General features: G+C 43.2%; 1 protein-coding gene across 1 annotated transcript in view; it reads right to left on the reverse strand.

The window, feature by feature from the left end:
- Positions 1-15,178, reverse strand: part of abca4b (ATP-binding cassette, sub-family A (ABC1), member 4b) — a 147,830-nt gene that overhangs the window by 130,502 nt on the left and 2,150 nt on the right. Inside the window, exons 2-5 of the mRNA XM_055642473.1 lie at positions 14,963-15,056; positions 13,839-13,980; positions 11,926-12,069; positions 3,601-3,724 (exon numbers count right to left, since the gene is read on the reverse strand). Of these exons, the coding sequence (XP_055498448.1) occupies positions 3,601-3,724; positions 11,926-12,069; positions 13,839-13,980; positions 14,963-15,056 (504 nt within the window). The remainder of the gene's footprint in view (positions 1-3,600; positions 3,725-11,925; positions 12,070-13,838; positions 13,981-14,962; positions 15,057-15,178) is intronic.

Here is a 15,178-nt window from a genome sequence, read left to right on the forward strand (position 1 = left end):
CTTTACCTTGTCCTAAACGTTATTCCCTGTATCATGTATCTGTACACTGCAAATTGCTCGATGATGACCATGTTTTGTCTTTCCACTGACTGGTTAGCACACAATGAAAGCTTTTCACTGTACCTCGGTACATGTGACTATAAACTAAACTGAAAACGGAAAAAAAAACTAAACTAAATACTTTAGGCACAGATCAGGTAGGTTGGCAGCAGAACTGCTTTAGAGTAGTATTGGTGACAAATACACTTTGACACTTTTGACATCAAAGGAAAGTAAAGTCTTACATATATGTAGCACCTCTCACGTCCCTGTCACTAAATCCTTTGCACCTTACGTAGGTAACTTTGAAGTGTTGTTACTGTGGTAATATTGGAAACTGTTGCAGTGCAGCCCATAAGAAAACAACAAACTCCTGCCAGCTATAATACAATAAGGACCCAACAAACCAGCTAATTTTAGAAGAAGGGTCTGAAGAAGGGTCTTGACCCGAAACATCACCTATTCCTTCGTTCCATAGTTGCTGCTTCACCCGCTGAGTTTCTCCAGCATTTTTGTCTACCATTTTTTTTTTCCCCCGTGGAGCATTTTATTAGCATCTGCAATTCTTTCTTAAGCTAATTTTAGAAAATCTGATCGAGGGATAAATATTGACCTAGTTTCTGGGAGAGCTCGCTTGCTCTTCTTTGCAACATGACCACCTGTACAAGAAGGGTCCTTGGTTACCATCTCAGCTCACACCTGATTGTGCACAAGGTCAACATAACTTTTTGTGCGAACGTGTGGGTCTTGAACCCTGGATTCAGAGCTCCCCAGAGCACACAGGGTCTCTTCACCTCATTAATATCAGTGGGGTGGGAGATTTCAACCTTCACGTGGTCCACCCTGTTTCAACGAATGCAATCAAACCAGCACGCACAAACAGAAGATCAAACAGAACAAGTTGTCTTACAACTTTAGGCTGTGGACGCCATACGCAAGAAGAAGATTAATATCAGTCATACACACGTCCAGGTAACATCAATGATTAGGAACATTTATTTTAATTTAATTTCGGTCAGTGGCTCAGCAGTAGAGTTGCTGCCTTGAGGGCCTGCCCAACTTGGGCGTTATTTGCGTGTAATTTACGCAACATCATTTACGCGTCACGAAGCACGAATCGTGCCTCACACGTGGTGCGCGCATGGTGTGTGGTGACGTAGGCAGTGACTCCCCAGGGTTTTGTGATGTACAAAATCTTTGCGTGCCATCTGCGTGGGACAGGCCCTTTACAGCACCAGAGACCCGGGTTCAATGCTGCCCATGGGTGCTGTCCGTGCGGAGTTTGTACGTTCTCCCCGTGACCTGCGTGTGTTTTCTCCGAGATCTTCAGTTTTCTCACACAGTGGAGTAATTGTATGTTGTCTTGGTATAATCATAAATTGTCCCGAGTGTGCGTACGCTAGTGTTGCCCCTAGTGTGTGTAGGATGTGCGGGGATCGCTGGTCGGTGTGGACTCGAAGGGCCCGTGTTGCACTGCATCTCTAAACTAAACTAATTTCATGGTAAATAACCCACTTTATTCCCAAAATGTAAAAGCCAGGACTGTGACACTTGAAGATTCTGGCAGATACGTGTGAAACATGAAGACATTGCACTATTTGTTTACTGCGATACTATTCAAGACTTAGCCATTTGTCATAACCACAAGCACACAGTAATACACACTAGTCAAAGAACCTTGTCACAAAAGTGCTAACAGTTCTTTAGGAAGTCTCTGTTTGAAGCTTCTAACGAAAGCTAAGATGGCTCAGTCTGGGTAATTTTGAATCAAGGCATACTTGGATGTTTTGTCATTATTTTATTATTTGCATATGAAAAGGACCTTTAGCGCCGTGTTCCAGTGTTATTATTATCCAGCCACTGTCAGTCAATGTTGCTTCCCACACTAGTGCATTCCATCTGTTAAACAATTCCAGGCCACACACGGAAAGCAAAAGGAACATTCTGATGCAGATTGCAATTACTTCAACACTCAGACATTCAGGGGGTGAAGGGCTGCCTTGTGCTTTCATTTTGAGGTTATGCACTGCACTTGCTAATAAATCTCCTCATCAGATTCTCGACAATGTTGCTTTTAAACGTTGTTGTTTTTTCAATGAGAAAATGTTTTGATTTCAGTTCTAGAAAGAAGCGAAGGGCATGTAGGGAGCTCAATGTTGTTGATGTGTGGGTTTGGTGTGATACCTCAACTATGAAGTGTATGGGGAGTTCCTGCTATGTTAAAGGTGTCATATAAATACATGGTGTTATTGTTTTTGTATAGCAAGTGAAAGGAGCAGAATTAGGCCATTTGGCCCATCCAGTCCACTCCACCATTCAATCATGGCTGATCTATCTCTCTCTCCCAATCCCATTCTCCTGACTTCTCCCCATAACCCTCAACACCCATACTTATCTCTGCCTATCTATCTCTGCCTTAAAAATATCAACTCTATCTATCTCTGCCTTAAAAATATCAACTCTATCTCTGCCTTAAAAATATTGTTAAACAAATCACTTTATATTCTTCCCTATTCTCAGTCGCCCCAGTATATGTAGCATCTGCAAGTAAAGCAGATGTCCTGGCTTTCTATTCCATTGCTCCAGGAGATCTTTGGTTTGGGGATGATGCTTTACCTCATATTTCCATGTACAGAGAGGAAGTGCAGGCAATTGAGGAATATGGACCATGTACAGGCAGGTAAGTTTTCGCACAAACATTATTGGCCGAAGGGCCTGTTCATGCACTGTACTGTTCTTTGTTCTAATGGGAACGAGTGATTTTCTGGATCTGCGATGTTGCGAGCCAGTTTATGATCAGTATTTTGCGTTTGCTCAAGAAAGAGCACTCTGAAGTAAATGATATCTTTAAAACCAAGCACTTTATTGAGAGTCTGAAACAATATACAGTAGTTGTAAATATTTTTCTTCAGATTAAACTGGATGGGATGAAAAATCTTGTAGTTGAGATAAAAAGAAGAGGTATTTTTGATTGGCACAAGAGGCAGCACAGCGGAAGAGTTGCTGCCTTACAGCGCCAGAGATTCACGCACGATCCTGACTACAGGTGCTGTCTGTCCCAAGTTTGTACGCTCTCCCTGTGACCGTGTGGGTTTCCTCCTTGTGCTCCTATTTCCTCCCACACTCCAATGACGAACAGGTTTGCAGGTCCAACTGGCTTTGGTAATAAATAATTGTAAATTATCCCCAGTGTGTAGGAATGAGGGTTTTTTCTTTTCTTTTTTTCTCTCTTTTTTTGTATGGCTTTGTAAATATTTGATTAGTGTATAAATGTAAATAATTTGATGTACATATAGCTGCTAAATTTGTATAAGATAAATATAAGCAGTTGAATAAGGGGTGGGAATTAATAAGCTTTGGCTTCTTCCTGCTCCTTTTCGGACACATACGATTTTTTAAAATAAAATGTTTTAAAATGTGCTGGTGTATGGCGTGGTCACTGGATGGCACAGACTCGGTGGGCCGAAGGGCCTGTCTCCGAGCTGTATCTCTAAAAGTTTAAATGGGCCATTTTGCAATCCCAACGTTAATTTTGCAAGTAGCAGCCCCAAACACACTTACCTGTTCAGGTCGCACTTTGGCACTGACTAGCTGATGAACAACGGAGCTTGAGAGTCCAATGTCTTTGAGTAGAAATGACGTCAGTGTTTCATCCTCTTTCAGAATGTCTGTGATTTGAATGCCTCTCCCTTAAAATGAAACAGGAATATCTTGAACATAACAAAATGGTAAAATTAAAGACAGCTTGACATTTCTGCTTAGCTTCTAATTTTGTTCAGTCAGTCAGAATGGAAGATAGCAGACCACGTATACTTATAGTTCAGGTCAAATAGAGACAAAGTGCTGGTGTAACTCAGCGGGCCAGGCGGCATCTCTGGAGAACATGGGTGGGTGATATTTCGGGTTGAGACCTTCTTCAGACTGATTGTGGTGGAAATTGGGAGGGGGGGGTGTGTGAAGCTGGAAGAGAGGAGGGGTAGAACAAAGCATGGCTAGTGATAGAGTCATAGTCATAGAATGATAGTGTCGAAACAAGCCCTTCAGGCCATCTTGCCCAAACCAGCCAACATGTCCCATCAACATGTCCCATCTTGTCACACCTGCCTGCATTATCCCTCCAAACCTGTCCTATCCATGTAACTGTTGTGATAGTCCCAGCCTCAACTACCTCCTCTGGCAGCTTGTTCCATACACCCACCACCCTTTGTGTGGAAAAAGTTACCTCTCAGATTCCTATTGAATCTTTTTGCCTTCACCTTAAACCTATGTCCTCCGGTCCTCGATTCACTTACTTTGGGCAAGAGACTCTGTGCATCTACCCGATCTATTCCTCTCATGATTTTATACCCCCCTATAATATCATCCCTCATCCTCCTGCGCTCCCAGCCTGCTCAACCTCTCCCTATAGCTCACACCTTCGAGTCCTGGCAACATCCTCGTAAATTTCCTCTGTACCCTTTCCTGCTTGCCAACATCTTTCATATAACATGGTGCCCGTAACTGAACGCAATACTCCAAATGCGGTCTCACCAACGTCCCAACTTCTGTGCTCGGATAGATGAAACATCACTGGGAGGCAAAGACTCCTGACCAGAGAAAAGGCCCAGAAGCTGAGGTGACAGAAGAAGAGCTTAATATCAAGCTGGGCTCAAAACACACTGAGATCTGGATGTATGGTACAGGATGTCATTTCACCAATTAGGCCTGTGCCCACTCTTCAATCTGCTCTAAAAACCTTTGATGATTCATTTTATCAAAACTCTTCTTGACTTGCCTATGATCAATATCGACAGAAACGTTTATGTTCTTAACAAGAAAATTCACATGATCTCTGGATGATCCATATAACTGAAGTCTTCTCTTTGACACGCACTTATTAATCTCCTCCAAGGCTGTGATATCTCAACACAACCCAGAACTCAACACCATTCCTCAACTGAGGCCATTGATGAAAATTAGCTCAGTCACCCTCCTTTTTGGACTCTATGCTTCTATTTGTGGTGTCTCCCACCAAAATGCAACATAAGCAACAAACAGATGTGTGTAGGATGGAACTGCAGATACTGGTTTATACTGAAGATAGGCTCAGAATGCTGGAGTAACTCAGCAGCATCTCTGGACTGAAGTCTGAAGAAGGGTCTCGACCTGAAACCTCATCATTCCTTCTATTCTGAGATGCTGCCTGGCCCGCTGAGTTACTCCAGCATTTTGTGTCTATTGGCAAATCGATTTTATTCATTTTGTGTACAAAGTTCATTTATATACAAAGGCTCTGTCAGGTACATATACATGTTGGACATCAAGTACTGTACCATCCTCGTGAATCTTCTCAGCACACTTTTCAACTTAAGGGCATCTTTCCTCTAGTTTGGTGACCAAAACTGAACACGTGACTCCAAATGTGGAGGAAGGAACTGCAGATGCTGGTTTATATCAAAGATAGACACAAATTGAAGATTGACCCCTTAATGTGGCCTCTTCAACATCTTGTACAGCTGCAACATAACGTTCCAACTTCTGTAGTCGGTTCCCCGAGTCATAAAGACCAGGATGCCAAAAGCCTTTGTCACCACCCTATCTGTGTCACCACTTTCTTTTGACTTTTGGACAACAATAACTAAATTCCAATGGTATTTAATGGGTACGATGTGTTTCGACATCCTGACAATGCATCACTGTGCATAATAGATGCTGGTTCTTTCTTGCTTTTACTACAGTTAACGACACATCCCTCGACCCTTTACTCATTAACCCTGAGATTTAAGGGTGCTTTGTTTGATTCCACACTTCAAAGCAATGACTTCATCCAGTCATCATCCACTTTACCTTCATAACTCACCCTGACCTCAATGACTTACACACTATCCCCATCTCCTTCATGCCCTCCAAGGGAACAACTGTTGGGCTGTCCCCACCGGTTTGAAGGAGCATCTCAAAAAAAAAAAGAGAGAGGAAGAGAAGTCAGGTGAGGATTTCAGCTTTAGCACTTTGGCAGCTGAAGGCAAGGCTGCCACTGGATGAATTTAAGGGAGATTAGGTCGTCAGAAAGGGTGCTATGCTAATATTTAGATGGATTAAGGGTCTTACGTCCAACTCATTCCATAGCTTGATAGTCTAACAGTTGATTAACAGAAGATCAATAGTTTTAACAGAAGATTAAGATGCATGAGATCCACAGTGACTTGCTTGTTTGGATTCACAACCACCTTATCTGTAGAAGACAGAGGGTTGTGGAGGAAATATATTATTCTGGCTGTAGGTCTCTGGCTGGTGAATTTTACAGGGATCTGTGTTGTTGTGATATATATATATAAACAACTTGGACATAAGTGTAGAAACAAGGAACTGCAGACGCTAGTTTATATATTTTTAAAAGACACAAACAGCTGGAGTAACTCAGTGAGAGAACATAGATAGGTGCACTTCAGGTTCTACAAACCCTTCAGATCGGGACCCTTCTTCAGACTGAGTCAGAACCTATTTGCCCAGGGTGGAAATATCAAAGACTAGAGGGTATAGCTTTAGGCTGAGAGGGACAAAGTTTAAAAGAGATGTTTGGGGCACAGTGTTGCGGGCACTACCAGAGAGACAGATGCAACAGTGGCATTTAAGAGACTTTTGGATTGGCACATGGATATGCAGGGAATGGAGAGCTATGGATGAAATGCAGGCAGAGGGAGAATAGTGTAACTTGGATCACATTTAGCACGAGCATTGTGGGCTAAGAGACCTGGTCCTGTACTGTGTTCTTCGGTGTGTAGGAAAGAACTGCAGAAGCTGGTTTAAATCGAAGGTGGACACAAAATGCTGGAGTAACCCAGCGGGTCAGGCAGCATTTCGGGAGAGAAGGAATGGGTGCCGTTTCAGGTCGAGACCCTTCCTCAGGCTGATGAACTTTGATGTTCTATGTTATATGTAACAATTCATTTCCCAGAAAATTCAAGTTTTGCCTTCTCTAAGACTATATTTACAGAGAGTCATAATGTCATACAATGTGGAAACAGGCCCTTCAGCACAACTTGCCTATGCTGACAAACGTCCCATCTATACTAGTCCCACTTGCCTGCGTTTGGACAATATCCCTCCAAACCTGTCCTATCCACGTACCTGTCTAAATGTTTCTTAAACGTTGCAATAGTAACTGCCTCAACAACCTCCTCCAGCAGCTTATTCCATACACGCACCACCCTTTGTGTGAAAAAGTTACCCCTCAGGCTTGTATTAAATCTTCACACCCCCCGCCCCCTTCACCTTAAAGGTGAACCTCTGCACATTGTTGAAAATATTTTTAAAATATAGAAAAATTGATGTGTACAGCACAGGAACAAGCAACCTAGTGTCCGAGCCAACTATGATGCCAACCAAAACTAATCCAATCTGTCATTAGGATTGTCATTAGGATCCAATCTGTCATTAGTCCCATTATAATGGGAAACAAAATTTATAATGGGGAAAAAAGGAAATGGCAGAACAGTTAAACAAGTACTTTGGCTCGGTCTTGACTGAGGAAGACACAAACAATCTCCTGGAAATACTAGGGAACCGAGGATCTAGTGGGAAGGAGGAACTGAAGGGAATCCACATTAGTCAGAAAATTGTGTTAGGTAAACTGTTGGGACTGAAGGCAGATAAATCCCCAGGGCCTGATGGTCTGCATCCCAGAGAACTCAAGGAGGTGGCCCTAGAAGTCGTGGATGCATTGTTGATCATTTTCCAATGTTCTCTCGACTCTGGATCAGTTCCTGTGGACTGGAGGGTAGCCAATGTAACTCCACTTTTTAAGAAAGGAGGGAGAGAGAAAACAGGGAATTATAGACCAGTTAGCCTTACATCGGCAGTGGGGAAGATGCTGGAGTCGATTATTAAAGATGTTATAGCAGCGCATTTGGAAAGCAGTGATGGGATTGGTCAAAGTCAGCATGGATTTATGAAGGGGAAATCATGCTTGACTAATCTTCTGGAATTTTTTTGAGGATGTAACAAGAAGAATGGACAAGGGAGAGCCAGTGGATGTGGTGTAGCTGGACTTTCAAAAAAGCCTTTGACAAAGGTCACACTCAAGAGATTAGTGTGCAAAATTAGAGCACATGGCATTGGGGGTTGGGTATTGACATGGATAGAGAACTAGTCGGCAGACAGGAAGCAAAGAGTAAGAATTAACAGGTCCTTTTCAGAATGGCAGGTGACTAGTGACTAGTGGGGTGCCGCAAGGCTTGGTGCTGGGACCCCAGTTGCTTAAAATATATATTAACAATTTAGACGAGGGAATTAAATGTAACATCACCAAGTTTGCAGATGACTCAAAGCTGGGTGGCAGTGTAAGCTGTGAGGAGGATGCTATGAGGCTGCAGGGTGACTTGGATGGGTTGGGTGAGTGGACAGCAGCATGGCAGCTGCAGTATAATGTGGATAAATGTGGGGTTATCCACTTTGGTGGCAAGAACAGGAAGGCAGATTATTATCTGAATGGTGTCAGATAAGGAGAAGGGGGGGGGGGGGGGGGACCTGGGTAAAACGAGACCTGGGTGTACATCAGTCACTGAAAATAAGCATGCAAGTGAAGAAAGCTAATGGCATGTTGGCCTTCATTGCGAGAGGATTTGAGTTGAGGAGCAAGGAGGTCCTACTGCAGTTGCACGGGGCCCTGGTGAGACTGCACCTGGAGTATTGTGTGTAATTTTGGTCTCCTATTTTGAGGAAGGACATTATTGCTGTTGAGGGAGTACAGCGTTGGTTCACCAGGTTAATTCTTGAGATTGCAGGACTGACATATGATGAAAGAATGGGTTGACTGGGCTTGTATTCGATGGAATTTACAAGAATGAGAGAGGATCTTATAGAAACATATAAAATTCATCGAGGATTGGACAGGCTAGATGCAGGAAAAATGTTCCCGATGTTGGGGGTGTTCAGAACCAGGGGTCACAGTTTAAGAATAAGGGGTTGACCATTTAGGACTGAGATGAGGATAAATGTTTTCAGCCAGAGAGTTGTGAATCTGTGGAATTCTCTGCCACAGAAGGCAGTGGAGGCCAATTCACTGGATGTTTTCAAGAGAGAGTTAGATTTAGCTCTTAGGGCTATGGAAATCAAGGGATATGGGTAAAAAGCCAGTGCTAATTTTGGACAATCAGACATGATCATGGTTAATGACGGTACTGGCTCGAAGGGCCGAATGGCCTACTCCTGCACCTATTTGCTATGTTCTATGTTCCTATGTCTGAACATGGTCCTTGTCCCTCTATTCCTTACCTGTTCATGTGTCTGTCCTTGTGTAGGGTATGTATCTTTACCACCTCCCCTAGCAGCAGATCCCAGATACCTAGTATCTGTGTAAAATCCTTGCCTTGCACATCACCTTTCAGCTATTCCCTATCTCATTTACCTTCTCATATATGACTACATAAAAACTCCTTATATCTATCCTATCTATCCCTCTCAGAATTTTATCTACCTCTATCAGATTGCCCCCTCGGTTTCTGGTGCTCTAGAGGAAACAAAACAAGTTAGTTCCTCCTCCCGAATCCTTAAACAATAGTTGCTCCCACTATCTCACGTGGTTGAACCTTAAGTGTCCCCTGAGTTCACAGGCATTTTGGGATGAACACTAATGCCCTTTCACTACTCTGGATCCATGGCCTTTCATGTACTGCAGATTGCCTAGTTATCTTTAAGCACCAAATTATATAAACCAGATCAGAACTTTGAATTCTACTTGCCCTAAGAACAGCGAAAGCCTATACAAAACCTAATGGGCCTGTCCTAATTACGCAATTTTTTTTGGCGACTGCCGGCACCCGTCATAGTCGCAGCAGGTCGCTGAAAATTTTCAACATGTTGAAAACCCAGCGGCGACCAGAACAAGGTACTGTGGGCAACTATTCACGACGATACAGGCTTCACCCCGCAACATGTCGCCTGTATGATCATGAGTAGTCTCCTCAGTCGCCAAAAGAGTCGAGGCGTCATGTTGAAAATTTTCGCCGACCTGCAACGATCCATGACGGGTGCCAGCAGTCGCCGAAAAAGTCTCGTAAGTGGGAGAGGCCCATTAAGGTCGAAAATCAACCGTATTTGTAGCACAAGAACAGAGAGCTTTTATGCAGTAGCTTGAAGTCTTGACAGCTCTTCTATTAACACAGCAGTTACACAGCTGAGTCCAAACATGGTCCATCATTACTGACAGAACAAGTCCCTTGATCCAGAAAGATGATTTTCAATGTACTGTGATAATATTGATTTTAATGTGAATAATGAGACAGGAAAGTGTGGGTTGAAGGTCCTGCACTTGGGGTCCTACACTGTAATCCTGGTTAACAGTGTAACTTAGATTGTCTAAGGAACATTTCCAATTGACATGTTAGGCCGAAGCCCCAAGTAGTAATATTGTTGCTAACGGAAGGGATATGGGGAGAAAGAGGGAACGGGGTACTGATTTAGGATGATCAGCCATTACCATATTGAATGGCGGTGCTGGCTCAAAGGGCCGAATGGCCTACTGCACGTATTTTCTATGTTTCTAAAGGGCCTGTCCCGCGAGTTCTGGCGAGTTTGCCCTCGACTCATACTCGCAGCATGGTCGACACGAGGTCGTCGGAGGTCTTCGTAACTCTCCTTCATGCTCGAGAGTGGTCTCCGCGTACTCGAGGCCTCAGCTAGGTCGCGGCGTTTTTATCAATGTGTTAAAAAATGCCCGCGAGTACAAAAAGATCGCCATGGAAAAAATCGATTCATTTTTTACTCGTAGGTTTAGTCATAGTAGGTGGTAGTAGGCCGGCATGTTAGTCATAGGTAATCAAGGGTAGTCGAAGGTAGTCGTAGTTGGTCTTCATCATAGTCGAAGGGAGGTTGACGGAGATCGTCTTCACTCTCCACTATTCGGTGTCCAATCTTCCCGAAGTTAGTCGTAGCTAGTCGTAGCTAGTCGAAGCTAGTCTTCTACATAGTCAAAGGAGGTCTTCAACATGTCATTTTTTTCAAACTCTTCTGAACTCGCCAATTAGGTCGCCCAAGTGGGACAGCCCCATAAGTACTAAGCTAGGTGATTGGGATGTTAAATACCCCATTGCGTCTGCTTGAAGTGAAACAGGACAGCTCCTCCTGATGAATAGTTACTCCTCAATCAACAGGTAACCACTCCGCTATAAAGACGTTGGGACCTTAATCTCTCCTTTGCCACTTGTGCAGGTTGAATGCAGAATACAGTAGCATCTGTAAATTGTACCCCACTTGCAAAATAGATTATGTTAAAATGTATTTTTTGTGTTTTGGTGCTTTTTATTGGTTTGACTGTAGGGCAAATCAAATTCCTTGTCTGTTGCAAAACATACTTGGCTAATAAAGTATGATTAGAATTATGAAACTTCAATGCTATTGTAATAAGTGGAACCAAATTTCAGAGGTGAAAGACATTACACAGATGTTAAAATGTAAATTATACTGTGTCCTTAATGCAAGTGGCCTCCATGTGTAAGCTGGTCATTGTTGGACTTTGCTTATTGTCATGTGCTCGAAAAAGTAACTTCACTTCAGAAATAAGATAGGCGCAAAGTGCCAGAGTAACACAGCATCTCCGGAGAAAAAGGTTGGGTGACTTTTCGAGTCGAGACCCTTCTTCAGACTTGAAACAATGACCAGAAGCATCACCCATCCTTTTTCTCCAGAGGTGCTGCCTGACCAGCTGAGTAATGCCCCTGTCCCACTTAGGAAACCTGAACGGAGACTTTGCGCCCCACCCAAGGTTTCCGTGCGGTTCCCGGAGGTTGCAGGTGGTTGCCGGAGGTTGCAGGTAGTGGAAGCAGGTAGGGAGACTGACCAAAAGAAAAAAAAAAAGAGGTGCTCCGAGATGTGCCGAGTTCACAAGTTCTGGTATAAACGCATGTCTACTTGCCTGCAAATTTCCTGGGGTTGGATCTGAGTGTATCCATCAGGTCAGACAGCAGGCGCACGTCATTCCAGATTATGCTCAGTTTATGAATTTCAGGTTTATCAAACACCAGCTCTTGAGCATCCGCATAAACACGTGCCAGTCTAGAAAAAAACCGTCAAGAAGCACACAAACATGTCAGTTTTCCATACAAGAAGATCCAGTCTGCACTAAAAAAGTATCCGAAGAAGGGTTCCGACCCGAAACGTCACCCATTCCTTTTCTCCGGAGCTGCTGCCTGACCCACTGAGTTTCTCCAGCTTTTCGTGTCGATCTTCTGTACTAAATAGCTAATTGCTACATTTCAAGAAGTGAAGTATTGGCGCTCAAGCAGAAATCTAGGTAACGCTTGTGGATTTTTGCCGATTCAGAAACGGCCAAGTGCATAAAGTCACCAGAGAAAAATCTGTCAGCTTTCCCAGCGCCCGTCAGAAAATAGGGAGACTTAAATATTCCACATATTTTCTTACAATATTGAAGGACACCGTAAGCTTATTGAGTCTAAGTTCAGTATCGGTGCAAGTGAGTGCCCACGTGCAAGAGCTTGCATGTGATATTCTAAATAAGTTTGGAAGTTCTAGGAGAAAAATTAGGCCATTTGGCCCGTTGAGTCTACTCTGCCATTCAATCATGGCTGATCTATCTATCTTTCCCTCTCAACCCCATTCTCCTGCCTTCTCCCCAGAACCCCTGACACCGTTACTAATCAAGAATCTATCATGTCTGAAAAAAGCTCTGAGAATAGCTAAGGACAAACTGCACCCCCTCCACACACATCTGGATCTCCTGCCATCAGGCAAGAGATACCGCAGGTCCGCAGCATCAAAACCCGGACAACCAGACTGCTAAACAGCTTCCTGCCACAGGCTGTGAGGCTGCTAAACAGTCACTCCACCCGATTCTGCTGCTTTGCACCGACAATTTAATAACTCTGGCACTGGCCACTCAAATCAGCTGCCCTGGACATTTTAATGACTATTTTAACTGTATTTTAATGTTGCTGTTTTTACCTGCTTTTAACAATTTATACTGTTTCATCAGGGACTTGATTGTTTTTACTGTTATTATGTGTGAAATGTTTAAGTTTTATGTGCGATGCTCCGCTATTCCCAAGGGAAACGTCTTCTAATTTTGCACTGTGCAACTGTTGCTTTGCAAAATGACAATAAAGGTTGATTGATTGATTGGATCTTCGCCTTAAAAACATCCATTGACCTGGCCTCCACAGCCTTCTGTGGCAAGCATCAGCAGCACTCACACAGAATTTGTTTGAAGATGTTGACATTTTTATTCTTTATTTTAATTATGTGATAGGTTTTTTGTCCTTCAATATTTTGATTGGCACACAGACTTACCTCGTTAACAGCAATGTTAAAATTTGCACAGCTTCCAGAATTCAGTTCCTATCTGTGACGTTCTCAGGAAGTTTCAAATGAATGATAATAAGTGGGAAACTTACACCCCAGCGGTATGAATATCGACTTCTCTAACTTCAAGTAACCTTTGCTTGCCCTCTCTCCCCATCGCTCCCCCATCTTACTTCTCCGGCTAGTTTGACTGTCCTGATTAAATTTTATCTTTGTATGCCTCGTTGTCAACTTCTCCTCGCTAACGATGATCTATTCTACATCTTCCTTGAAGTTTGTCCTCTTGGACATCTCGTCTCCACACCTTACGCTTCCATTTCTCTGTGTCTCCCTCTCCCCTGACTCTCAGTCTGAAGAAGGGTCTCGACCCGAAGCATCATCAGAGATGCTGCCTGTCCCGCTGAGTTACTCCAGCATTTTGAGTCTATCTTCTGTGAAAGCCACCATCTGCAGCTCCTCCCTACACAAGTAGCAAGTATGGCTATGGAACCTTAAATTGTACTTACAAGGAATTTCTGTAGTTTGAAACCACACCAGGCGATTCTCCGAAGGTGGGGTGCTGGAAGCAGGGGTTGTTCAGATTACAGAAAATGCCCTGTAACCATGGCAACATCCCTGCAGAGGGCATAGCTTTGTTGGGAAAGTGGCCTAATGAGGAAAAGAAAAAATGCAAAAGTAATTTCAAAAGGTTGTTGTTTCTAAGTTCACTTAATGACTCTTTCTTAGAAACTTCTTTAAATTCTCCTTTGAAAACAAAGGTGGCATCTCCAAAGAAAGGAGCCCTGTTTTTCCCCTCTGCTTCTTGCGATTGTACTGATACTTCAGTCAATCTAAGAGGCTTGGAACCATATCAACTATTCAGCTTCAGCCAAAGCACCAGAAAGCTGCTCCTTGATCCAATGCTATTGTTGGTATTCTCTGTCTATGAAGTATGCACTGCTTGGGGAAAAAAGAGTGATGAATCAGGGCAGCTTATGGTGTGCAGTCATTATTCAGACCAAAAACAGACTGGGACACCGGCCAGCGATATTCAATTAAAAAAAGCTTCTTCTGGATGTTGCTGGGTTCAGTTTCAAGTTCTGGAGTTTCAAAAGCAATGCCTTCATCTTTTCAGCAACTGAAGTCCACCTCAATGATTGAGACATAGCAATAAAGGTAAACATAGAAACATAGAAAATAGGTGCAGGAGTAGGCCATTTGGCCCTTCGAGCCAGCATCGCCATTCAATATGATCATGGGCTGATCATCCAAAATCAGTACCCCATTCCTGCTTTCTCCCCATATCCCTTGATTCCGTTCGCCCTGAGAGCTACATCTAACTCTCATTTGAAAACATCCAGTGAATTGACCTCCACTGCCTTCTGTGGCAGAAAATTCCACAGATTGACAACTCTCCGGGTGAAAACGTTTTTCCTCATCTCAATCCTAAATGGCTTCCTCCTTATTCCTAAACTGTGAACTCTGGTTCTGGACTTCCCCAACATTTTTCCTGCATCTAGTCTGTCCAATCCCTTAATAATCTTACATGTTTCTATAAGATCTCCTCTTATCTTTCTATTCGAGTCAATATAAGTCAAGTCGATCCAGTCTTTACAATGTAACAATGTACATAAGCTTTGCTGTTACTCACATTCATGTTGTTGGTACGGAGGATTTGATTTCCGCAGCCAAACTAAAACCAGGAAAAGAGAGAGAGGCCAGGCAAGTTCCACCAGGAAGCGGAGCTAGATAAAGATGAGAAATATGCTGTTAGTTTACAGTGACATTCAGATCTGTTAGACTTGTGTCTGAAATGAAGCTAGAAAGCAGCTTAGTATGTTATTTTGCTTCCAGTTTACCCCCTATT

The sequence above is a fragment of the Leucoraja erinacea genome, chromosome 10 (genome assembly GCF_028641065.1).
Source record: "Leucoraja erinacea ecotype New England chromosome 10, Leri_hhj_1, whole genome shotgun sequence".
NCBI lineage: Eukaryota > Metazoa > Chordata > Chondrichthyes > Rajiformes > Rajidae > Leucoraja > Leucoraja erinaceus.